Source organism: Xiphophorus couchianus, chromosome 23, assembly GCF_001444195.1.
Source record: "Xiphophorus couchianus chromosome 23, X_couchianus-1.0, whole genome shotgun sequence".
Taxonomy (NCBI): domain Eukaryota; kingdom Metazoa; phylum Chordata; class Actinopteri; order Cyprinodontiformes; family Poeciliidae; genus Xiphophorus; species Xiphophorus couchianus.
This window is the reverse complement of record NC_040250.1, coordinates 18,681,862-18,707,857: the sequence shown is the minus strand read 5'-3', so window position 1 is coordinate 18,707,857 and position 25,996 is coordinate 18,681,862. Positions and strand designations below refer to the sequence as shown.

The window sequence follows — 25,996 nt, the reverse complement described above, 5'->3', positions numbered from 1 at the left end:
CAGAGTCGGAACATGTGGCCGTGTGACGTAAAATCCAGAAGCGGTGCATATTATTCTCCCTGACATATCCATACATGCATAAGGCGGCAAAACAAGCCATTTTTCCCTGAAATGCACTGGTGTTATTAAGGTAAATTTAGAGCTGAAGTAATCTTTTTCTGTGCTGTGTTCAGGTTAATTGCATATGATGTGTGTGACTGTAATCTGTGAATTCATAGCTGTGTTTTCTCGTACTGGTCTGCTTTTCTAATTGCACCTTATTGCTTACGTCTGAGTTTTGCACACACACGTTTTCGTCTGAATGTGTGCTACTAAAAACAGCAGCTCTTTGATCTAAACCTGAGGCATATAGGAAAACTAAAGGTCGTCTCCAGGACTCCCCCACTTCTCACACAGCTAAATAGTCAAAACTTTATATTTTTCTGCAGGTATTTAAAAGCAATCCACTTTTACGTGCTCTTTTCTTTTTTTATTGAAAAGTTACATTTATGTGATATAAAAACTTGATGAGAAATTTGCAAGAATACTCTTTAGAGTTTAATGGCCATGTTGTGTTCAAATTGATGCCCCCTATTTGTTGTTTACGTTGCGGTCTGAGCTGCTGTTTCTGATTTTAACCCATTTTGATTTATTTGTTTCATTCTAATGACTTCCTCTTGATGTTCATTGATGGAGGTTCTCGTTTTGAGTCTAGCAGAAAAGTGTGCAAACTTTCTGCTGAGGATGTAGCTGTGTTCACAATTAGCCATAAAAATGAGTCCAATTGTCTACTACCGCCGTTCAACATTCATGCCTCTAATTAAATCCAGTTAAGAAGCTCTACAAAGTTTTTCCTGACCATTTTTTTTTGTCACATCTAAAAAAAAAGTGATTGTTTACAGAGCTGTTTTAAAGTCAGGAGAAGGAAAATAAAGAATATCTAGGGTAATAAATATAGCACAGTGGAGAGTGAAGACAATCATCATCAAGGGGTCAAAATATGGCACAACTTAATGTCCTTGATGAAAGAAGTGGTGTAGGGCGATGCCAGGAGACGTACCGGAGCAGCAGGAATTTCAGGCAAATACTGGCTGTGTGACGTAAGTTACAACAATCTCTTATAGTCCTTATAAATCTGGGCAGCGGCGCAGAGGCGAAAGACGGAGGCCATGCTCAACTTATTACTCCACTTGATTTGAGCAAGACCAGATTAAAATTCTCCCAAAAATGCATGTTGTCAAAAGCACTATGGATTGATGAAATAAAGGCTCAACTTTTTGGTTGTGTTTCTGAATGGCATGTTTTGTGCAAAATCAGTAGTGCGCATCGGATATCTGGTTATTTTGTTGTTGTTGTTGTTGTTGCATTATAGTGGTTACAGGTCAAAAAATGTGGCAAAAGATTCAGAAATAATTTATAGTCGTCTCAGATTTTTACTTCACAAAACCTGACATTCAGTAGAGGTGTGAGGATCTTTAGGCATTTCAGGTGTCACTATAAAGCAACCACAAAAACATTGAAAATAATCAAAAAAAAAATTAATTATTAACTTGTGATTTGCAGCAAAGCAAACCAAAAAAAGAGAAGCAACTGCACATTTAAAATAATTGTCTCTTCTGTTTCTTAAACAAAAAAAGTGAAGTTATGATTTTGGACCCATGTTTTTATCATAGTGAGCGCTTTGAATTGCCTTGTTGAAATGTGCTATAAAAAATTAACTTTACTTAATTTTGCCTGTTTCAACAATAATAATTTTCCCCTTAATAAACAAACCCATCATTCAAAATCACTTCTTTGTATTTGCTCAGCTTGTCTTAACATTTGCTTGATAACGTCAAAGATTTAATGATCGAGCATTAAAAGACCTATTAGTGGGGCCCCTTATCAAGTCCTGTTTTTTTTTTTTTTTTTTTGCTTTGTTTTTTTTTCATGGGCCAGCCCTGCCAATGACAATATGCCACGATGAGTACAGACTTTCCAATATGTGCTCTAGATTAACTTCAAACGGATGCACGCAGGGTGAATTCCCCGTCCAGACGCACAAGCATGCAGGGAATGAAATGGAAATCCTATCAAACTTACTGCATCAACTCACTGAGGCAGGCAAAACAAACAATTACACTGTTGATCTTCCTTCCCTGACAATACACACGGAAACACAAGCTCCCAAATGAATCATGTCATCGTCCACGGCATCACTCGTGCCTGCACAGCACAGCTGCCTGACACGAGGGTCCCCGGAGGGGAATGGAGGGGAGGGGGCGGAGGGGGGGGAAACAAATGAAACGCACACTCGAGGTGCCACTTCATCTTCAAGGTTTAACAACAAGCAATAAAACACTGGACTGGACCATTGTGCGCCTCTTTCCACCCCATCCTGCGTGGCGGCTCATTGTACACCCTGATCCTTTCGCACTCTCCAGCCGCCACGCTCGACTTCTCCCCAAACGGGCTCCTCTCCAGCTCCGGCTGCCTGTTTATGTTGACTGCCACCACGGCGGCAAGGAATGCACTTCCAGCACGATCTGCTCCCCTCGCACACACCTTCCTAGCCCGAGGAGTCTGCCTCAACCTGCTGATACCGGGCTGTTTGTGTTTTACTTCTGCACACACGGGCAAATGTTTTGATTAAAAGGCCGTTACTATTTTGCTAGTCACAATGACTTTGTAGCGGAGGGGTTTGCTGCCGTGTTGATGGATGGATTGCCGCTCCCTGCCTCCAGTGAGCGGTTGAGTGAGAGAGGAGCTGTCATCGCCTCGCTGCCGACACTGATGCCTGAAGAGGAGGAAAAGGAGGGGCGGTGGCTGCGGTGCAACAGGAACAGGATGAAGAGCCAGAGAAACACAATGTGCTGAAGTGGGAGAAGATGTCAGGGAGAGGGACCGGGGCCTGGAAGCTGGGAGCGGAGCACATGTGTGTGAGGGAAGAGAGAAAGAGGCTTGAATTGAATTGGGTGCAACTCCCCTCTCCTCACACCCTGCTCCCAGAGGGCGCTCCAGAGAGGGAGTCTGCGTTATGTGAAGATGGGGAGGGCAGGTGGCAGTGTAAGGCGAACAAATAGGCTCTCCACTGTTCAGTAACACGGAGGTCCATGACGCGATGAAAGGTTTCAGTGCAGTCAGTAATAGGGAGACAATTACAGGTTTTTACGCGCGGTGTTGAAGGGTTACGTCAGAGGATGACGACAGGCCCATAAATCTATAGCATTAGACATTTATCTGAGGAGGCTGGGGGAATATGAAAGATGAAGAATACATACTCATGACCATATATGATGAGATAATCATATATTTTTAATTATCTTCTGCAGTGTTTCCTTTTTGTTTACCACAATCTCAACTCCGAGGAAGAACCTCCCTCCCGCCCTTCCTCCACTAATCTATGTTCAAACAAGTCTATAACTGGATACTTTGATCCTCACAAACACTATTACTCAGCTTCAGTCCCCTTTGATGCTGATACTAAAACTTGCAAAGCAAGATGTCCCGTACGCGCAGCCTACAGATTTAAAGAGCCGCAGAAAGAGATGTGCTGAAAGATGCTCGGAGTTGGTCGTTTTCAAAAGGTCTCACAGTGCCACCCTCTGGACGGCCCTTCAAATTACACCAGATTCTGATTTTTGTTTAATACACAATGACAAATCCAGCTGCAGGATCTGGAACCTGCTCAAGCTGCGGAGATCCAAAGATTTCTGGCACAACTTCACCGTCTCCTAAGGTGCACGGAGAGGGTCAAAGGTCTGATGAGAAGGAGATCCCAGCAACATTGGAAGTTACTAGGAAACACTTTTACTAATCAGGGTCATTAAAAAAATCACTCAGCAGTTTCTGATCGCCTGCAGGTCAGACCAGGTTGATGGAGTAATTCATGCAAAAAGAGCCCATAACAGCTATTCAGTTCATAAACAATACAATACGTGGACATGGTTTTCAGTAGATCCGCATTTCAGCAATGGAATTATTATTATTATTTTTTAATCTTACCTACTTTTCTAATTGTAAAAGTAACTGAGTTTTTACTTTTCATATGCTATAAACTATGCTTGAAACACATTACTGTGCTAATCAATAAAATAAGTTTTTCTCCTCTTGCGCTCAGCTCTGATGAGTTCAGGGCGGTGAATCGCTCGCAGATTACGCTGATGGTTACAGCGCCAGGGAGGCTAGCGGAGCGCAGAGGAGGAGCGGAGCTCGGATGGAAATGGCTCTCTCCAGGGGTTTGAGATGCTGTCAGAGGGTTTTCTCCTGGATCCCTGTCCTCATCATCACCGCCGTTGTGCTCTGGTCTTATTATGCTTACGTGTTTGAGCTGTGTCTTTGTAAGTGTGACGAACTGCGTGTTTGTTTGTTTTTTTTGACCTCTTTCCTCCACAAACAGCGCAGATTACCGCCGAGCACTTGAACAACAATAAGGTTACTGGTGGACGGGGCAACGCGGAAGTGGCTTTTAATGTTCGCCGTCATGCGATTTAGTTTGTGTGATGCCGCCTCCGATAGGTTCGCGATAACTAGTTTTCACACAGAAACTGCTGTTATTGCCTCTCTTAGCTAACTTCTCCCTGGCTAGTTGTGCTAGCTTAGAGATAATATGTGTCTTCTGAACAACTGGTACCACTTTCAGCGGATTACTAAATATCTTCAATGTTCTTGTTTTAACAGTTACAATCAGTAACGCGCTGGAGAAAGGTGAGCGCTCTCTCTTTAATATCTTAAGATTTACAGGTTGCGGCTCTTGTTGATTTCTGTGTTTTGTTTGTTTTTTTATGTTCAGCGGTCTATCTGCTGGTATTTCATGTCTGCTTTGGGATGTTCTCCTGGACATACTGGAAGTCCATATTCACCCCTCCTGCTACACCATGCAAAAAGGTAGACCGAACCCTAGATTGTCCGTATAAATTTACCATATATATGCATGTGGTTTGAGAAATACCATTCATTTGCTTTTATGCTGTGATCCAGTTCCAGCTGTCATACTCAGACAAGCAACGATACGAGATGGAGGAGAGACCAGACGCTCAGAAGCAAATCCTCGTCGAGATCGCAAAGAAACTCCCCATTTTCACCCGAACCCAGTCTGGAGGTGAGCTGCCTCAGTTTATCTGTGTTTGAATAAAAACAAGTAGGTTAGGGCTATCAGCTGTAGGCTCTCTTGAGTGGTAATCAGCAGATGCATCTCTTTCATTAGTGCTGATTACGAGTACAATCTAGGCTGCAGGAAGTGTGTGAAGGGGGGATGCTCAGCTCAAATGTCGCCCATTCAACTCGTCCATCTTCTTGTCTCCAGCTATCAGGTTCTGTGACCGCTGCCAGGTACTGAAGCCTGACCGCTGTCACCACTGCTCCGTTTGTGAAACGTAAGCTTCTCTTTCCTCCCCAATACTTTAATCTAGAGAGATTACCCTCAGGCAAGGAGATATATTAGGTGTTGTGATAATTAGGAGAATGCTGCTCTGTTCATTTGAAACAGAATCCCGAGGATCAATCAGTGCATTGCTTTGGCAGAAGAAGACAGACAGCATTCCCACCTCTTGAACTTTTTCCCCATTGTGTCACTCTACAACCACAAACTTCAACTTATTTCATTGGGATTTTGTGACCTAGGTCAACACAGTAGTAGTTGTAAACTGGAAGGAAGTTATAGAGAAAGTTCAAGATCATATACATGTAAGAAAAAATGTAAAAGTACAGTGTTTGTTTTCAGCCCATTTTACTCTATTTCTAAAGAAAATCCATTCAGCAAGTTCAAAAGTGATGTAGTTGGTAAATGTAGTCCATAGGTGTGGAATTTAATCTCAGTATAAATCCCGCTGTTCAGCGAAGGCCTCTCAGGTTTGTGAGGAGATTCACCTTCCAGCAGGAGAATGACTCTAAACATGCGGTTAGAACTGCAATGGATATTTGTGTGTTAGAATGGTCCAGTCAAAGTCTAGACCTAGATCAAACTGAGAATTTGTGACAGGACTCGGACATTGATGTTTACAGATTCTTTCCATCACATCTGAGACACACACCCCAAAAGCTCTCCAACTGTGTGGCAACTTGACGTTTGTGGCTGTAATGTGACAGGACATGAAAGTGGACACTTTTGCTGAACACTGTGGACGCCAGAAATGCTTGTAAAAACATGTTAGTATTCAGACAGTTAATATTTTTTATATTTAATATGATGAGACTAGGATGAAAAAATGATCATCAAGAACATTTATGCTCGAAACTTCATTTTGGCACAATAATTCAAGAGCATTTATCCTAATATACTGTTTTAAGATCAGTCACTGTTGGAAGTGATGCATAAAAAGTATATTTTTATTTTTTAGTTGTGTCTTAAAGATGGACCATCACTGTCCCTGGTAAGTTGGAACTTACAGTACTTTGTAGATTGATTGCATGGATTGTTTTTTCTGTTCCCTGATAACCAAATCGTATTTTTCTCCCAGGGTTAACAACTGTGTCGGTTTTTCCAACTACAAGTTTTTCCTACTTTTCCTTGCCTACTCTATGCTGTACTGTGTATTCATCACAGCAACAGTCCTTCAGTATTTTCTCAAATTCTGGGTGGTGAGTGTCATTGTTGTTGTTCAATTTAAAAAATATATTTTGCAGTGTAATCTTACTGTAAAGTTTGTTTAGGTTAGGTGTCCTTCTTGCCACTGGTTTTCCCATGAACTAATGTCTCTTGTTTCTTTCTGTCCTTAGGGGGACCTGCCAAATGGACCTGCAAAGTTCCATATCCTCTTCCTCATGTTTGTTGCACTCATGTTCTTTGTCAGTCTCATGTTTCTCTTCAGTTACCACTGTTGGTTAGTGGCCAAGAACAGATCCACTTTAGGTGAGAGGTGACATGCTTTCTTTAAGGGAATATACAACCATTTATGTGATGTATATATATTTCTTAATCCAAGAAAATCAGGAAAATTGTGGCATGAAAACACTTTCTAATTTACAGTTCCCTTTCCCTTTTGTAGAGGCCTTCTCAGCTCCAGTATTTGCCAGTGGACCTGACAGAAACGGGTTCAGTCTTGGCCTACACAAAAACCTGCTGCAAGTGTTTGGAGAAGACCGCAAATTGTGGTTCATCCCTGTTTTCACAAGGTAATTACAAAAAGAGAACGTACATTTCTGTTCACAGAGACGTCAAATATCATTATTAAGAAAAATAGGGAAGTAGTTTTGTATGTGAATAAAACAAGACAAAAAAAAATACACTGAATAATTTCCTTTTTCATATGTTGTAATGGCAGCCAAGGGAATGGTCACTACTTTCCTTTAAGGAGTCAGAGCTCTGAGTCCCATAACCCCTTGTTAGCTAACGAGGACATGTGGGATGAGTCAGATGATGGTTCAGAAGGAAGTTTGGGTAAGTTCTCTTTTCTGTTTATTATTCAGATATGTTCCAGAATCTTTTTTCCCTCTACACAATCATTTCCAATAGCTCCACTGATTAGCCTTAGGAGCCGGATATTGATATAGTACACTGCACAGCACTCTTTAAACTTTATCCCAGGGAGAACAATGTAAAGTCTTAAATAAATAGATTTTTTTTTTTTTTTTGCTGTAGCAATATCTCACTGAAAAATTAGGAACATTTATTCTATGGCGGCGGGGATCCCTTGTTAAGAAATAATAGTTTTCAATAATATACCAGTGGAACGACTAAAGTGATTAGTTCCCTTAGTTTTTGCTGTTTTCTTATTTGACATAACTCTATACCGTAGATATGAACTATGAAAGCATAATCGGGGTGCATCAGTCACATGCACAGCTGTTTGAATATTCTGCTACCACCTAGTGGTGATACAATGCAACAATCCTTGCTTATTATGAAATCCATCAGTTAGAACAAAACCTTTGGAAAAAGTTCCTGATTTGCCCACTAAGATGAGTTTTCTCTTGTTCCAGTTGAGGACGCAGACCCCTCTGTTACTATCGAGATGGACGACTAACCTGCACATGCACAGATAATACTTACTTTTATCAAACACTTTGTTATGATGTGTTTGCATTCCAAATAATATGGAAGTTGGGGAAATGCTGGAGATGGTGAGTGGGAGACGATCTGCATTACGATTTCTTTTTGTTGTTGCCAATTTTCAATTAAGTTTCACATGATGAGGAAAGATAACTTAGATGGATGACAAGTTGCAGTACAAATAATGGTTTATTTAAGAAGAAAACCTATTACCTCAGTAAAAAGGATATGTTATTTATTATTGGTTTGTTGGTGATGCTGTGTGGTACAGTGCTATTTTACATGCCTCTGTTTCACAGCTGGGCTGCGTTTACAGTGTTGCACCTTAACAATCCTTCTCAGCAGGAGGGGAGGTATTAAAATCCACCCTGAGGCCTGCGGAGGTCTAGCGTAGGGACCCAGCTGGCCAATCAGTTTGACGTTTCCCCCAGTGTAACGTAGGTTTTAATTTTACTCTAACAAAAGGTTGTAAGCATATTAGAAGATCTGACTTGACCTGCGCCTTACATAAGTATTCCTGTGTGCTTTGGAGAAATTTCTCCTGAGAATGTATCATCGCATCACCCTTTCCAGGCAAACTGTGGAGTTTTTGAAAAAAAAAAGAAAGCGGTTTTCCAGTGAAGTCAACAATGTTATCTGATTGGACATATCACAGCAAACTGAAAAACTATAAGCAAGCACTGATTAAGCTTTTTACAGCACAGCTTCATTGCAGGCCGAACATATTGTTTCTTCTTTTTGAAGGAAGTAATATTCTGAATATCTTGTATATCATGACTTAGATGCTGTTTGCTGAACTCTGGCGTGCGCTCATTGGACATGAGCACACGCTATCCATCATACCAGCTATCCTCATTCATTATTGTACATATTTATTAAACCTGTTCTCATCAACTTACTCATGGAGGAGGGTGATATTCTGCATTGTTTTAATCTTTGTAAAATTTTAATAATTTAGAAAAACATTGCTGGATCTCCTGTAAAACTCTTAATTTCTGCAGTTAAACCTTACTTATAAGCCTAAAAATAAGAGCTTGGCCTTTAATAAGCTTTGATGCTGTTCCATCTGGACACTTTAAAATGCTTCCCAGCTGTTTAAACCCATATCCGATGCTGCTCCAGTGACAAATACTTATCTTGATTTTTTTTTAAACCATGTTCAAAGTGTGTATAAAGCATAATGAAATATTGATGACGTTGATGTCAAGTGTATCAGTCTTGTCTATTTATTGTTACATTCCTTTTTTCCTGTATGTTTGTTCATTGATTTATACCTGCTGCAGGCAGTGTCTGTATGTTTTGATCCTTTTGTGACAAACTTTAAAGTGGTGTGCTTTTCTTAAACCATGATGTATAAAATCCATGAGATTATTTGCAGCTAAGAGATGAATTTAAACGTGGTTCCTTTTTCTTTAACTGTTTCGAGTATGGTGAATGGTGCTTCCACATTTTTTTTTAAACCATTACCAACGTACAAAGAAAACCCACCTCAATCCACTTTCATGTATTGTTCTGTCTGTAAACAAATATAAATTCTTTATTGATTCATCTCTTCATACAATGCAAAATAAAATGATCCATGTTTTAATCTTTGTGGTTTTCTTTCTACAGTCTGAGCATAGAAAGCAAAAAAAAAAAAAAGCAATAAATACAAGTAATGGGGTCAATCATTAGGTGTCAGTTCAAAAACTTGAGTAAATAGTACTGCGGTTCACAAGGACACCATGAAATACAGAGACAAAGCCTGCAGAAAATAAACCAAAAGCTTTTTGTCCTGTTTTAGTCAGTACCAAAGTATCTCTGTCCAAAATGTGTTGGTGCCACTGGGTGAACCTCTGTGGTCAGGATGGTGATGTCTGGAAACTCCTGGATTATGGACTTGGCTCCTAAAGGAGACATGGATGATAATTTAAAAAGGGCAACGTCCTAATGCAGTGACACGTAAATGAACGCAGCTATAGAAACATGGATTATTAAAAGCACAAAATGCAACAGAAAATTAATCTCAAAGGTCTTAAATTTCAGAAACTTGTAAACAACTTTTCTTCTTAAATTGCAACTTGAAAAGAAGTGGCTTAAGTAAGGATTTTACTGCAATAAAAAGAAAATTCTATATTTGAATAAATGGGTGATAAACTGGCTCCAATGTGTTGGCATGTTCCGGAGCAGAAACATCAAAGCATGTAGAGAACTGTTCTAGGAAATAAACGCGAAGGCTGCTGATTTTTGTTGATGCTGATTGCTAATAAGATGCTAAAACTGAGATGGCGTATTGCTGGAGCAAATTATGGTTCAGTGGAGAGTAGCAGTCATGCAATATGGAAGTTGTGTGTTCAATTCCTGCTACTGCCGTTAGTGACAAGCGATTCGAATGGTGAGTTTGTAAGATTGGAAAAGCGGCACATTAATTTACTCAACTTACCATTCATTTTATTGAAATAATTACATTGCTTCCGTCTGATAACAGATCATGGCAACAAAAAATATGTTTAATACTCTTGTATTTTAATTTTCTAACTTATAATTAACATGATCTCAAATCAGTAACAGCAGGTCAAAGTTTACAAAAACAGATTTCAGATGCAACATTAAGAGAAAAACTGGGAAGGAATTGAGGAATCTGGTTCTTGGTTTAGTTCCCAGCAGATTGGATCGGCTACGTATAAATTCTCTGTTCTTCTACAACCTCACACTTCCTAACTGTGCTAAGAACAATTCTTCAAAAAAAAAAAATTTAAAAAAGTATCCCAGAGGGCCCTTCAGATTTAAATATGTCTTATGTCCAAGTTTAAGTTTTAACCTGACGGATCCACAGGAGGAAAGGTCACAAAGTCGAATTACCTTGAAATCCTTTTTTTAACATCCACATTAAATGTCACAGTAACCTGGATGGTAGCTATAGAAACTACAGAAATTACTAAGAACCTCCAAACTTATATTGTCAAAAGCCATCAAAGCACCAGTGAACAGTCCTGCACATGCATATAAAGAGATGAGAAAGCAGAAGCAAAAAGAAAAATGGGGTTGTGAGCTGTGTGCTGGTTTACCATGAGGTGTGGAGAAGAGGCTGAGGAGAATAATGTGCTTGGGTTGGACTCCGTGTTCTATCAGCACCCTGACGGCCTCGATCACCGTGTTCCCTGTACCTACAGAAGCAGCAGATGCGAGGTTAGATGTGCTCTTTCACCTGCCTGGTTACAATGAACACTTCATCTGATGGAAAAAAATTGCATTCTTGTATGCATTAGTTAAACTTTATTCATTGTGATACAAATATATATATATATATATATGTATATATTTAAACCAAGTTTTGCCACTATTTACATTTTTAAGTGACAGCAGAAATATGCCCGTTGTGACATCAGGAAACCAGGACCATTAGGATCCTATTTTCATTGGTCCTCATTATGTTATTCTGCAGCCTGGTGGCTAACTCTGAGGCAGTGTATAATTTCCCCCATGAGAGCTATAATTATCAGAGCAGTGTGAATGGTTCTGTATGATGTGGCAATGCAGAGTTGGTGGTGGCAGTGAAGGTCAACTCAAGGGAGACTACTTACAATGAATGAATACAGGAAAAAAAATTTTTTTTGCATAAAATTAGACGCGTTTTCACATTTCTGTACGACTGGACGTGGTTAACCGGAGCCGGGCTGAGCCTGCAGCAACTCACTGAGGATGGGGTACATGAGCAGCACTTTCCTTCTGTACACATCTGGGGGAAACTTTGCGTAGTAGACCTTCGCTTTCTGGGTCTCCTCGTCGCTCTGGATGAGAATCTTTCCGATCCGGATTGAGCGGCAGCAGTCCCGGAGGCCCTGCTCCATGGCTTCACCTGTGGAAACCAAACATAGTTCTGTTGACAGGGTTCCCACACGCTTTGTCATCACAAAACACCCAACTGACATTTCTAAACAATCAATTTGGGATTGATGGCTGAAATACGGCCAAATGGATGGATGGACGAACAAATCAGTTAATTGATGGGATATCCTGACATTAGGACAGAGAATAGAGTTTACAGCTAATAGGAAATACATTTTTTTGAGCTCAGTTGTCTTTTTCAATACTTATCTAAATCTGGGGAAAAATGATCTAAAATAAAGTTTCTAATTATTGCAGAAATTAATACTAAAAAATTGCTTAAAAAATTACAAAATCCAATTACATATTAATGATCAGAATGAAAACTGTTTATAATAATGCATTGTGCGATTGATTAATTGGTTGTTGCAACAGGCTTACATGTGGATTCTATCTGTTCACATGTCTCTATGTATGTTTGTAAACAAAACTACTGTTTTGCTAGACAAAATTCAGGTATGCTCTGACAATAATGCAGTACGATATCAATTCATAGTCAGTCTATCGCTGTAGATTAAACTACAGGCATTTACAGATATAACGTATGAAATAAAAACTTTTTCCAAGGTCCTTCATTACTTGCTTTAAAAAAAACAGGCTTTAGTCTAACCTTTTAAACTGATCTCTGTCAATAGTTCACCAGCTTTCTGAAGGTCCTCCACGATTTTTCTTTATACATATTGTCTGCTTTTTCACTCTGTCATATCTTGTGTTGACAGTGACAGAACATTGTGCCGTGCGTGCTTAAAGGTAATAAGAAGGTGAGGAGCAAAAGAAGAAGCATGAGGACTGAGGAATCTAGATAAGACCTTCAGTATCTGAAAGTCGCATGTTTAAGAAATAAATTTAATGTAACAAGACACGAGAGAGAGAGATCTTTTAGCTGATTCCCTCCATAAGGCAAATATTTCAGCTTACAGCTCTTTAGGAATTACCTTTTATACACATCTTTGTGGCAGACTGTTAGATGTACAGTGCCTATAAATGCAAATTACAATCAATTCTGTGTCAGGACTGTAGAAAACATGGTCTTATCCCTTAAGTTTATGAGCTGTTTGCTAACTACAAAAGAAACAACTCTGAAAATCTTCTGGTGTGACTCGACTGATACTCGAGCTAAGAAGCAATGTCAAGAAAAAGACCTGCTGCAAGCCTGCAGAACTACCATTCAAAACACAATAAAAAGTTCTACTGCCTGCAAACAAAACACAGAATGTATTTCATGGATTGCAATGTATAATTAAAGATGTGTCGACACGGGTGAGATCAACACGACTTTGTGCTTAGACTTGCATCACACACTGATGACATGTACAGCTTTTAAGTAAGCAATTTACTGTGCTCCGATTCGACAACAATGTTCTCGTCCTTGACATTAAGTTACAGCTGAAATGACCTTAAAGCTCATGCTTGGCAAAAAACGACTAAATATAAAATCGCTCCAAGTAACCTTGAATCGATCACTCTTATTGTAACTTATCATCATAGAGTGATGAAAAACGACCAACCAAGCAGACATTTTAAGCTTGTGAGAATGAGCAGCAGGGAACGTACAGCACGCGCGGAAATATAAAAGTAGAGATTCACAGACTAAAGTGTCCTCACATTTAAAAGCCTTAAAATGCTGCACTGGGCCTCACTTACCACTCCTCATGATGCTGACTCCACAGTTGCCTCTTTCAAACTTGACTCCCTCATACTTGTACCCTAAGGGGCGGAAAATGAAACACGGACATAAAATGGAGCTGTACTGACTAGCACTGCAAAAAATAAAAATAAAAATGGAGCAGAGCAGAAAAACCAGTTCAGTGTTTTGGCTCATGTTTTCAAATCTGGAGCGTTAAACCTGAGACCATCTGACCTGTGGGAGTGGTGACGGTGCACTCTGAGAAGGGAAGCTGGTTCAAGCCTTCTTCAACTACTAGTCTGATCTGTTGTTGGGGGGGGGGGGACAGAAACTATTTCAGAAAGCTGAAAACAAATGGCTTTGCCGTGTTGCTGTACAGTGTATGATCTCACCAGTCGGTCTGCACAGAAAACAAAATCTCCTCTGCTGGTCGTTCTGAAAGTATAAATAGGCACTTGATTAGATCAGCCTCCGCTTTTACACTTTAGTGCTTTATTTCAGCTTGGACAAAGTAAGGTTGACAAATTTTCAGCAGTGGTTAGATCAATTTAAAATGCAAAGCGGTGCAACACACACACACAAACTTTTGATTGCTTCAAAAATAACAAACTCTACAATTTGCTGGTGTTGCTTCTATACTTTTGCTTCAATCTGTGTATCAAAATCACAGACCTTCCCACAGGATTATTTTAGGTTTTCTGTTTTACATTATGTCATTCTGCCAGAGGTATGAATACATCATTTACCAACATTTTACTGTATTCTCCATATGTCTGAAAGACAGAAGTATGTTATTTCAAGATAAACAACAAAGGTCCAGCAAAGGTTTTGGCACCGATTCCAGCCAAATGAAAGCAACACAATATCTCAAGTAAAATATGGAGGTGGCAACATCATGCTTTGGATGTGAAAGGGTCGCATGTGTAAATCTTCCACACTAGCAATCCAAGACCTGCATAACCTTTGCAGAGAAACAAAATATTTCTAAGTGAACATATTGGATACTGAAATTGAATTAAACTACTGTAAATATGAGTTTTTTGTCTTTTGGATAATACACCTGAGACCATGTCTCAGGATGTTATATGAAATTTGGGGAAAGTATCGAAATTATTTATCAAAAACAATTGCACTTTAAACGTGTTTATACTTATACTATTCACTATATGAATAGTTTTATGAACAATCCATTTATTTTGGGCATCAACGTCCCTCTGCAGAGGCCATATTACCAAATCGGATAAGGTGCCGAGTCGCAGATACAAGAACCCGGACTCACTTGTCTCTGATTATTGTCTGCAACTCTCGGATCTGGTCGTTCAGAGGGAGCAGCTTCAGCTGAGGACCCAGGCTGTCCGGGCTGACCGGCTGCGTGGGGACATCAGTCGGTTCAGAGCTGTTCAGCACCGCAGGCACACTGCTGCTGCTGCTGTTCGCAAACCGAACCTGCTTCATCGGGTGCTCCTGGCCGCTGTTGACACTGTTCAGCTGCTGATTGTGGCATGGCATCCTGACAGCGAGGTCAAAGCGTTTCGATGCTAACTGCAGCTAGCGTGTCTTAATGAGAGCGCCACGCTAACGCGGTAACAGGGGGGAAAACGTGGTCCCTCTTTAGCTTCAACTCAAACTTCTACGACTAACACGGCAACCACTCGGCCAGGATCTGTGAGGCTCGCATTCAAATAGATTCAATTACTTTGTCGCGTTTTGTCGAAGTCTGCTCAATCTCTTCTACTTGACAAAAACAAGACACAAAAGCCCTCGTTGTCTTCTGAGTGCTACTAACAGTTACGCTCCGTTAGCAACGTAAGCCGGATGTGACGCATAACCCGGTGTGTTGACTAATCGTCTTCCTCCGTTGTGAAACATGGCGCCGATATTGGCACCGCTAAAATGCGGCTTTCACTTCCAAAACAGAAAATTGGCCTTTCTTATTCGCCAGACCAGCTCATATCACGTTTGGAATAAAAGCGGCGCTGAAGAGGGGAGGAATTATAAACGACAGAACACGTATGTGGTGAGTAAAACCGGACGTCTGGTCGTAAGGAGGACACACTCTTTACGCAAGGGCAGATATAAAAGTTCCTATAACTAACTTTTAGTGTGAGACAAAAATAATTTGGCTGCAGTGTTTCGTTGTCGTTTGTTAGTTCTCTGCTAAAATATTTGCTGACATTCAAAAGTTGCTGTTTTCACAGCTTGTTGTTAAAGTTTGAGGCAGCTAACTGCTATCTTAAATGTTATTTACCCGACAATTTGCGTCTTTATTAAATGTGGGAATAATTGTGTAAGCAACTAGCCATGCGTCAGGTTATTAGCGTTTTGTATGAGCTGTGTGTGCGCTAACCGTGCAGCCTTACTGTAGTCCCATCACGTGTCTCCAGTTCCATCTGACAGGTTAGATAAGACCCTCAGTCCCACCCGGGTTCACTCGTGTTATGGCTGATACAACTGTCCTTTTATGTCAACACATTTATGGATTATTTGGCAATGATCAACGAAACTCTGCTGTCAGTTTACTCAGACATTTTTAATTCAGGAAGTACTTCTGCACTCACTCACTCACTGGTAAAGACAACAACCGAAATCAGAGTTTATTTATTGTATGTCATTGGAAACATGTAAGGAGAAACTGGAAAATAAAGGATTGAAAGTCAGTAAGTCCTCTTCACTACCCAATTGCCTACATCCATAAAAACACATCCACTCACAGAAACTTCTGAGGTACACACAGAGTTGTAGATGGATCTGGCACCTAAGGAAAGGTTCTCATTGCCATAACCTCTGTGAAATAAAACATAGAAATGTGATGAAACCACACCACAAAGGTAAATAAAAATGGTAAAAACAAATTTTAAAAAACTTGCTAAAAGGTGAGACATAGTTGGGTTGAATTTTGTAACTAATTTATCATAGCAGTATTGGTGTCTGCAATATTGGTATTGCAAATCAGTGTTTAAAGTGCAATAATTGTTGTCTAATATATTTAAAATAGTATGGGCTAATGTAATATTTAGTCAAGTTTATTTCTGTAGCACGTTTCAGTAACAAGGCTTTCTCACAGCAACAGATGCTCACACAGGACACAGATGACATTGCCATAGTACTAAAAGTCACAGAGCAATGGAAGCACACATGAGATAGAAACAGAAGAGCAAAATAGACTTTTATAGCAATTGATATCAGCGCAATATTTACCAATGTTATTGTCTTACCAAGACTTTCTAATTCTGAAAGTCTTGCTAAGACATGCATAAATATTGAGCTAGTAAAACATATGTATAACTAAGTAAAATAAATATCAAAGATCTCAAATAAATAAGTACCAGAAATGACATCAGACTGGCTACCTGAACAGAATTGGGTGAGGGGCATATTATTCCTGATATTCTTGAAAACTACTTGAACCTATTCAGAACACAACTGTGTTTTTGCTTAGATGTATTTATAAAAATGCCCCCAAAACATTTATAAACTATGCTATAAATTAAAAATGTTGCATTATTATTTTGTAGCAGTTGGAATAATTATGGATTTGCATTTTAAAAATACAGCAGCTATGCCATGTTTTACATTATAAATACCTTGAAAGCATGACTTAGTTTTATAATGTAAAACTAAGTCGTGTTTTACATTATAAATACCTTGAAGGCAAGGTATTTATAACGTAAAACATGACTTAGCTGCTGTATTTTTAAAATACAAATAAGAAGCATCCTAACTTAAACTTAGTTGCAAGCTAAGTCATGTTTTACATTATAAATACCTTGAAAGCAAGGTATTTATAATGTAAAACATGACTTAGCTGCTGTATTTTTAAAATGCAAATCTATAGTTATTCCAACTGCTACTAAATAACAATGCAACATTTTTAATACCTTGATGCCAAGGTATTTATACTCTAGATGATCACAATGTGATTTTTGTATATGTCTACATGTACTTTCTAATTAATTCCAGTGTTGTCCTAACTTTTTAGTGGGAGTGGTCAAATATGAAAGTAAAATCACCAAAACAACCACTTCATGAGAAAAGAAGCATCCTAGCTTAAACCTAGTTGCAATAAATCATTATATATTTTATTATTAAAGCTAGAATAGTTTTAATTAGAAAAAAAGGATTTGCTCACTCACTTTTTCAACAGTCTTGTGTGTGTATATATAGATATTCAACCGTGGAATTATGCACAACAATAGAAACGGGTCACTATGGGTTAGGCTTACTTTAAGATCAATGTGCTTTTCTTAATCCACCTACAAGATATCTTGTGTTAACAGTCAGCTCAGCTTCTGTAGGCGTGTTTGTAGCTCTCATCCTACGTCAACTGCAAGTGTTCTTGAAACAAAATTCTGTTGCAGATATACACTCAGAAGTTCTGAAATGTCTTGGGAGCGTGCCTTGACATGTTTGAGTCTTCTGTTGAACCCATTGTTTTAAGGATTAAAACAGGGGTTTCCATGATGATGTGTAAACATAGCCAGTGTTTAAAACACTTATTGAAGATTTGTGAAGGAAGTCTGACTTGACCTTTATCTCTGGTAAAACACCAACACTTTGACAAAATAAACAATATGACAATAAATATTCAGAATGTGTTCAGTTCTGTTTTGCCTCTTCTTAAAAATCCCTTCTTTGTTTTGTTAGACGTTACAATTTTTTGTGTGTTTTTTGTCTTTTTACAGAATTCTTTTGTTTTTTGCGTGTTTGTTACACTTAAATGTTTCAGAGTGAAAAAGTATTTTAATATCGCACAAAGATAACCTGGATAAATACAAAACATTTCAGATAATTTAATATGTGAAAAGCTATTCAAACTAACCTGTCTCTGTTTGAACAAATATTTATTGTCACAAAGTATTTAAGAGACTTTTGCACCTCTTGTCTTGACTTTTAAAACCTGAATTTTAATTCAGGCTGGAAGTTTAAAGTATGAAATCTATAAGGGAGAACATTTTTCCGAGCCCCGTATTTATTCTGTTTCAGCATGCTTCAATTTTCAAAATGACTCTATAAACAAAAATAAGACAACAGTCATATACGGCATCTCTTGTGTTTCAGCTGAGCTCCATTCCACACTTACGAACAACGACATGGAGCACAAACAGATTGGAGAGCAGCCGTCGGATTTTAGAGGGGCTAAAAGTGAGTAGTATTTTTCATACTGCTGAAAACAAGTGTGTTTTACAAAGTCAAACCTGAAATTACAAAGTGATTCTATTCACGTTTCTACAGCATTTGCAGGGGATGGACAAGCGGACATGTTGGCATGGACACGCAGGAGGAGGTTTGAGTGCAGACCCAAAAAATGTGGTGAGTGTTGTACCTTGGTCCAATCAGCGACGAAAAGTTTCACACTGCTGTGTTTATTCATAGCAATTAAATAAACAATAATTGGGAGTTGTAAATGAGAAATTAATGTAAAATAAGTGCCTGTGTCAGTGGGTATTTAGGGTATTGATTTGACATTGTCGGAGTTAATTTAACTTTTCATCACTTCAACTTATAGATGATCAATACTAGCAAATGTGATTCCAGTAAACCTGCATCTAAATACAGTGTCATTGTTCATATCTGTGCTTATCAGTTATCTGTCAATTAATCTGGTCAGTTATTGTTGCGGCTTTGGAATAAATTAGAATCATATATGGTATAGATTTTAACATATTGTGATATATTAAGGCCCTTTTAAGTTGCATTTAAATCAGTTGTGCTGCCTTTGCAGTGTAACACTTTGCCTGATTGTGTTTGATTAAAGCCAGGTGATGGATACACTTTCTCTGTAATTTGCTCCAAGGAGCTGCCACACAGCAGGGCTGGAACAGGTTGCCACCATATTGAGTGGATTAGAGGAATTACCGCATATTCTGTAGCCTGCCGAGAGTCCCCACGGCAGATGTGTGTGGAAGTGCGGGTAAACAGCCGCGCTGGCACCAGCGGATTCTCTGCCTCAGCTGGGATGACAGCCCAGGTGTCTCCTGGGAGTTGTAGTGTCAGACTAGATGCCCAAGTCCACCTGGAGACTCTCTCATTGCTGTTGTCAGATCTCTCAGGGGACTCCTGCTGACATTTGATGTTCCATGTGTCTGCCACAGTGTGGTCTTAAGGTTGCTGCGACTGTCGCACTGAATGCAGAATGAGCATTACTCGCCAATATTTTCAGACAGAACGCAGATTAGAAAGTTTAAATTATCCAAACACGATTTTATCCATGTTTTCCATGTTTTCTGCTTTTTAAAAGACAGGCGGAAAATCTGGGAAAATTATCGAACATTTTGTTTATGTTGTTGATTCACTGCAGCTGAAAGAAGTGAATTCGACCACGATTCTGTCTGCTATGCTGGCCTACGTGTGGCCAAAGGACCGACCAGACCTGCGGGCGCGTGTTGCCATTTCACTTGGCCTTCTAGCTGGAGCTAAAGTAAGTTTATAAAAGTTTATGCTAGTAAATTTGGTGACATTAGCTCTACTTGCTTTTCCTTCCTCTTTTAGCTGTTTTGTGCTTAGCTATTTTAGGTGTAAATTGGTTACAGGCTACTTTTCATACTGCCATATCTGTTCATTTTAATTCATCTTTGGGAAGTTTGGTACTTGCTTTTGCAACAAATTACTTAAAAGTAAATCTCCATAACCTAGCTATAATGGATTTTATGGAATGTATGTGATACTTTGATAAATATTATCAACCAGCAGCAAGTCCCTCAGAGTTTTCATTACTTTGATCAGAGGTAAGGCCGCACTGCATCAGGAAAATGTGTTATTGCAAAACTAATGCTAAATATTCAAATGATTATATTGAGTATTAATAATATTTTCCTTTCTCATTGCTTTTTTTTCTTTCATTAAAATCACTCTTTGTGAGCATGTGGCACCAATGTCACTGAAAATATACATAACATAGAGACTTTAAGGACAATGAAAGTCTGTCCACCTGATAAAATACGTTATACTCATTCAAATGTTTTATAAAAGTTACATACTTCAGCTACAAGGAGATTTGACTTGAAAATGGGCATTGCAAAAGATAAAACCTGGATTTTATTTAAGTTGTTTTTGTTATTAAGTAATTTATTGGGTTGTGTTTAATTCATGTTTTTTCTAAAGTAAGTTATAAAAGTCCTACATTCAACTTACTGAAATATGCAGAAACTCCTGGTGCACGTTACTTCATCTGTTTTGTGTGTAGAATATTCTTTAGAAACGGCAACAACTGCTGTTTTCTGTTGGCAATTACTGGATGAAAATTGGAATCATTGTTTAACAAACAAAAGTAAAAAATAAAAGTCAAGCTAAAAATTACTTGTGACTCAAATAAGTCTTTCAAATTCAGTCAGTGGACTCTTGCAGGAGTGATGGCAATAAAGGAGAGGTTTTCTTGTTAAATAGAGGGAAAATTGTTTTTACAGGCACAGGGTCAGAAGCAACCTGCTAGAGCACTTTGAGTTTATTATGTCATTAAATGCTGATTCCATAAATGAGTAATAATGAAACACAAACTACCAGAGATCAGCTGCTCCGTAGAACAAAATATGGTAGAAATTCATTAAGCCTTTCTAGGGAGTGAATTGTGCAGCTCTTTTCATTCTAAAAAGACCGTTCCATGTAGTTCCCTCTTGTCATCTTGGCACCTACTGCCCTTGGCCTGGGTCCATCAATGCTTTCTCCTGGAAAACAATTATTTCTTTTAAAGCAAGGAAAATATTTAATTTTTTTTGGCTTGTAGTGTTGTAAAGTCTCAGATTAATAGCCTCTATATGCTATGCTGTTGAGTATTGTGATAATTATATAGATTATGATTAACCCCAAATTTTTCTGACTCTTTTATTTCTATTGTTATCATCATTTCCCCATCATTTTCTGAGAGCTTTAGCATCTCCAACATCCAGTGTGGGCTGCGAAAGTCCTCTATTTGGCCAAATGTAGCACTGGGGTGAAAAATTTGGATGCAGCCAAATATTCTATTCAAGCCGTTCTTTTGCAATTGCAGCATTGCATATATTGATATTGTGATCATATTTGCAATTTAAGAAATTGTGCAGCTCTGATTGGGATTTCTGTAATTGTACAAATATATCAAGAAGCAAAAGGCCTTAATAATTGCAACAGCATGCGAAAAATCTAAAGATAAATATACCAGCACAGACTTGTTATTGAGTGGGTTAACTTTATTTGAGACATATTTAAAAAAAAAAATTCTAATAACTCTGCCCTAAAGCGTGCAGCACATCATCCAAGGACACCAAACAGCAGTGATTAATCCACGTAGAACAGTATGTGCCTGAACACCAGTGGTGACAAACTGTCAGCCACGTTTCAATCTTAGTCTCTCCAAAAACCTTATTTCAGTGTGGGCACTGCTGGAAGTGATCAGACATGATGTGGGTCTTTTTGTGTGTTACAGAACGCAAGTTATTTGTGTTTAAAGAAGGATAAACCAGGACAAATTTTCTCATTTAGGAATGGTAACGTTTAGATTTACTCTGATTCTGTTCATTAAGTATGGGTATAATAAACATAGATGACTAAGGAACAACAATCCCACCAGCATCAACAAATCATTCAAGGAGGATTGTGAAATCCAAGACATCCTTTCTCTGGAGCATACAGTGAGAAATCTGTTGAATCACTTTAAAGTTCAAACAATTTAATACACTGAGCAATAGCTATCACATTGCAGTGCTGCACACAGTGCTAGTTTGAATATCAAAGATCAGAAACCCCTTTTAGATTCAGAATTTAAAGCTGTTACTAACCAAAAGCTTAAAAAGAATGTAGCAAGATTGGTGTTAAAGTACTGCTGTGCCATTTCAGACAAACAATTTTTTGTTATTTGTCAGAAGGACATTGCTTTTGTTTCTCTTTGTTGCTGGAAAAAACAGACTTACAATAAAAAGCATGGTAATTTGAGGCTGTCGTGCTGTGATAAGGTGTTGATTTCCACCAAGCATAACACAGCAAAGTCCGTGGAAATAACAGTATTTATTTAAATGAGAGACAAATCAAGAATAATAAAGTGGTGAATATACTACACTGCCTGGCCAAAAAAAAAGTCGCCACCTGGATTTAACTAAGCAAATAGGTACAAGCCTCCTATTGGATAAGTACTGTATAGGCGATTATCTTTCAGCTGGTAACAAGTTATTTAACCCCAGCTGATGCAATGAGTAACTCCTCATTTCTTAAACAACCATGGCAAAAGACACATCCTGTGGTCGTGGAAAAGACGTTAGTCTGTTTAAGAAGGGTCAGATCATTGGCATGCATCAAGCAGAGAAAACATCTAAGGAGATTGCAGAAACTACTAGAATTGGGTTAAGAACTGTCCAACGCATCATTAAAAACTGGAAGAATGGTGGGGAACCATCGTCTTCCAGGAAGAAATGTGGTCGGAAAAAAATCCTGAATGATCGTGATCGGCGATTACTTAAACGTTTGGTCAAATCAAATCAAAGAAAAACAACAGCAGAACTCAGGAGTACGTTTAATTGTGAACGCAAAAGCATTTCCACACGCAAATTGCGAAGGGAACTCGAGGGGTTGGGATTGAACAGCTGTGTAGATGTAAGAAAACCTCTAATCAGTAAGGCTAACCAGAAAAAAAGGCTTCAGTTTGCTAGGGAGCATAAAGATTGGACTCTGGAGGAATGGGAGAGGGTCATGTGGTCTGATGAGTCCAGATTTACCCTGTTCCAGAGTGATGGGCGCATCAGGGTAAGAAGAGAGCTTCAGGGAGCATGAGACATCTTTTTCACACATGGATTGGCCACCACAGAGTCCAGACCTTAACCCCATTGAGAATCTTTGGGATGTGCTGGAGAAGGCTTTGCGCAGTGGTCAGACTCTCCCATCATCAATACAAGATCTTGGTGAAAGATTAATGCAACACTGGATGGAAATAAATCTTGTGACACTGCAGAAGCTTATTGAAACAATGCCACAGCGAATGCGGGCTGTAATGAAAGCTAAAGGCGGTCCAACAAAATATTAGAGAGTGTGACCATTTTTTGGTGGCGACATTTTTTTGGCCAGGCAGTGTACATATCTAGCATTTGTGCATTTCATAATATTCTTAAAGGAAGGGAGAGGGATTTTCTAGTCCGATACTGCCATTTTATAGCACAATTGAAAAAAATGTTTTCCTTCAATTGTTATAAAAATTCTGTATATATAAAAAAATTACTTAAATGACATTTGACTTTCCAATTCGATCCCTTGAGATTTGGTCCTGTCTCTTTAAGAAGCCTCGTTTCTTTCCAACATTCTGTCTTCAGCACATCATCACAACAGTGCTTCTTCATTATGCCATTTACCACTGTATACAACTGAGAAGTAGTTTCTATGACTAGCTGCGAGTCTGCAGAGTATGATTAGCTCTGCAGACTCGCAGTTCCAACAGGTGTTTGCAAATTATTGCTGCCGCTAGTCTGGTGGAGCTGAGAGGTGAAGGCGCAGGGAAGTGTTGCAATGTGAAGCGTAAGTTCTGCTGCAGACGGCAGCTCAACTCTAACATCAAAACTTCTCATGATCAGTTATTTTTTGTAAGCACAAGACATAAATTTGAGGATCATAACAAATATAAATTTGTATGAAAATCAATTTGTGATGCGCTGTGGTTAAATCAGAGGTATTTTCCTAATGCATGTACTGAAAGTAGACATTACAGAATTCTAAATACAGTTAAAATCTGGAAAAGTATGTAATTTAATTTTAGCATGCTCCAGGTCTGAATAATTGTGGAAAAAATAAAACATACAGAGTATAGAAATGTGTGTGTCGTCTTTGGGAACTGCTATAATATCTTGGATCCCAATCTAATACAAACTAATTGCATTGGATTTTTGTTGAATAATAGCTAAACATTACATGCTTTATCTTTTTCCTGGTCACAACCTACTTTGAATATCTTTGCATCAGTATTGTTACCTTACAAACTGACTGCAGATCCATTTAAAACAATCAAAAATGGACACTCATTATAGCACTAGTTAAATAATTAACTAGTGCTTTCGACTGTAGAAAACTTTATATGAGGTTGTACTGGACCCGTGCTTCTGCTTAAATTATTTAAAATAATGTTTTCTTTCCATTTTTGTAAACAGAAATAAGGCATCAAAAATCTGAAGCCATTCTCAGGGCATTGTTGTTTGATAATTAGTGCTACCTACAAATGATGAGATTTGATTACTCTAATTGTTAGAGGTTAATATTTGTATTCATATATTATCCAGAATGTTATCAGATCTTTAGAATCTGATAACAATGTTACCTGTAAGAATGTGTAAACAAGTTAAAATTAAGAATGTGTTGAAAGGCTGATGATATTTAGGAATATACTTACAAGTTGTTGCAAAACAGATCACTTGAAGCACTGGTTAAGTTTTAAATATTCCCGTTTAATCAAATTCTCTCCCTGCACCTTTTGCTGAAACATCATGAGCACTTGCGTTAAGTGATTGCACTTGGAGAAGACGCCATGTAAAACTAAAAGCAACGTGCATTTAAAGCAGTCTTTTAAATAATTAATTGCATGCATCAATCAGTGTGTGATGTGTTTTCTCTTCCTTTGTTGATAGTCTCTAATTTACACCCTGGAAAATAATCACAAATTCAAAGCTCCCAAATAAGTGTGTCCTGCTGCCGCCCAGCACGGCTCCCTCTGGTGTGTACTAAAAGAGTGTGGAGCGAGTGCATACAATCCAATCGACTCCTTCTATTTTCCTGCGTGGTTGGAGTTAACCTCCATTTTACCAATTTGTCTGTTTGAACCGAAACCACCAGCTGTGTGGATGCAATTTTTAAATCAACTGAATAATTACGTGGTTACAGTGCATCTCACCTCTGCGAGCCACATTATCAGTGACATTTTCATTTCAAATGAACGGTTACACACAAGTTGGCCTCGAATGAAGCCCTCTTTGTCTCTGTGCCCGTCTGTGTTTCATAGCGTAAGGTAAAGCTAATTCTCCATCGCCCGGAGCCTTTTTCTGCTACTTGACACAGAATCTCTATTACGGGATGACATATCGCCAGGTAGAGATTGACACAGTGTCAATTTAATCTCCAGTGGTTGTCGTTAATGGATTAAAAGAGCGCATCCAACCTTATCATGTATTAGTGGCAGAATTGAGGACATGTTTTGGCTCTGTGATAATGGGCTCAGGCTATTTTTGTGTCATGTTCTGTTGTCTTGGTAGCAAAGTGGCAGATATTGTTTTTTCCTTTGGGGATTAAGAGGACTTCTATTGTCTGAGTGTAAAACCCAAGTGTATGAAGCAGGAGCCATGGGGATATGGCTTTTGGCAGGATAAATAGGTTTACTTTTATGGTTTTTCATTGATTTTCACAATTTCTTAAGACTATTTAATGAAGGGCTTGACAGTAAAAAAAAAAAAAAAAAAGCCTAAAACCCTCCTCCTGTGTTCAGGGTTTGAAAGTTCAAAATAAAAATGCTACGCTGTGAGATGCGGTGTTCGTTGTGTGTCCTAATGTGCAGCGGACCGCCCAGACTGACTCACACAGCTGTCCCTGTGCTTTTAATTAGCCCTAATAACCATTTC

The 25,996-nt window shown here is 38.7% G+C and overlaps 3 protein-coding genes across 3 annotated transcripts in view; 2 read left to right on the top strand and 1 right to left on the bottom strand.

The window, feature by feature from the left end:
- The first annotated feature begins 4,133 nt into the window (after nt 1–4,133).
- zdhhc15b (zDHHC palmitoyltransferase 15b) lies at nt 4,134–8,567 on the top strand. Its single transcript, XM_028008672.1, has 11 exons — nt 4,134–4,298; nt 4,639–4,665; nt 4,751–4,845; nt 4,939–5,059; nt 5,264–5,333; nt 6,297–6,329; nt 6,417–6,537; nt 6,676–6,808; nt 6,945–7,071; nt 7,221–7,336; nt 7,879–8,567. The coding sequence occupies exons 1-11, from the start codon at nt 4,175–4,177 to the stop codon at nt 7,920–7,922; spliced, it is 1,011 nt and encodes a 336-aa protein (XP_027864473.1). The 5' UTR covers nt 4,134–4,174; the 3' UTR covers nt 7,923–8,567.
- An 886-nt stretch (nt 8,568–9,453) lies between these two features.
- Nucleotides 9,454–14,987, bottom strand: uprt (uracil phosphoribosyltransferase (FUR1) homolog (S. cerevisiae)). Its single transcript, XM_028008673.1, has 7 exons — nt 14,722–14,987; nt 13,835–13,877; nt 13,677–13,746; nt 13,460–13,522; nt 11,625–11,786; nt 10,996–11,094; nt 9,454–9,834 (listed from the first exon to the last, which is right to left on the bottom strand). The coding sequence occupies exons 1-7, from the start codon at nt 14,949–14,951 to the stop codon at nt 9,728–9,730; spliced, it is 774 nt and encodes a 257-aa protein (XP_027864474.1). The 5' UTR covers nt 14,952–14,987; the 3' UTR covers nt 9,454–9,727.
- Nucleotides 14,988–15,282: 295 nt separating this feature from the next.
- Nucleotides 15,283–25,996, top strand: part of abcb7 (ATP-binding cassette, sub-family B (MDR/TAP), member 7) — a 32,693-nt gene continuing 21,979 nt past the window's right edge. The window contains exons 1-4 of the mRNA XM_028008671.1: nt 15,283–15,459; nt 18,501–18,584; nt 18,675–18,752; nt 19,741–19,860. Coding sequence (XP_027864472.1) covers nt 15,310–15,459; nt 18,501–18,584; nt 18,675–18,752; nt 19,741–19,860 — 432 coding nt within the window. The 5' untranslated portion in view covers nt 15,283–15,309. The remainder of the gene's footprint in view (nt 15,460–18,500; nt 18,585–18,674; nt 18,753–19,740; nt 19,861–25,996) is intronic.

Excerpts from the sequence above, each read along its gene's own strand:
- zdhhc15b (XM_028008672.1), top strand. The coding sequence starts at position 4,175 with ATGGAAATGGCTCTCTCCAGGGGTTTGAGATGCTGTCAGAGGGTTTTC. Across the intron at positions 4,299-4,638 it reads CGTGTTTGAGCTGTGTCTTT|TTACAATCAGTAACGCGCTG; the intron begins GTAAGTGTGACG and ends TTGTTTTAACAG. Across the intron at positions 6,809-6,944 it reads CAAGAACAGATCCACTTTAG|AGGCCTTCTCAGCTCCAGTA; the intron begins GTGAGAGGTGAC and ends TCCCTTTTGTAG.
- uprt (XM_028008673.1), bottom strand. The coding sequence starts at position 14,951 with ATGCCATGCCACAATCAGCAGCTGAACAGTGTCAACAGCGGCCAGGAG. Across the intron at positions 13,878-14,721 it reads CAGACAATAATCAGAGACAA|AACGACCAGCAGAGGAGATT; the intron begins GTGAGTCCGGGT and ends TTATACTTTCAG. Across the intron at positions 11,787-13,459 it reads AGTCAGCATCATGAGGAGTG|GTGAAGCCATGGAGCAGGGC; the intron begins GTAAGTGAGGCC and ends TGGTTTCCACAG.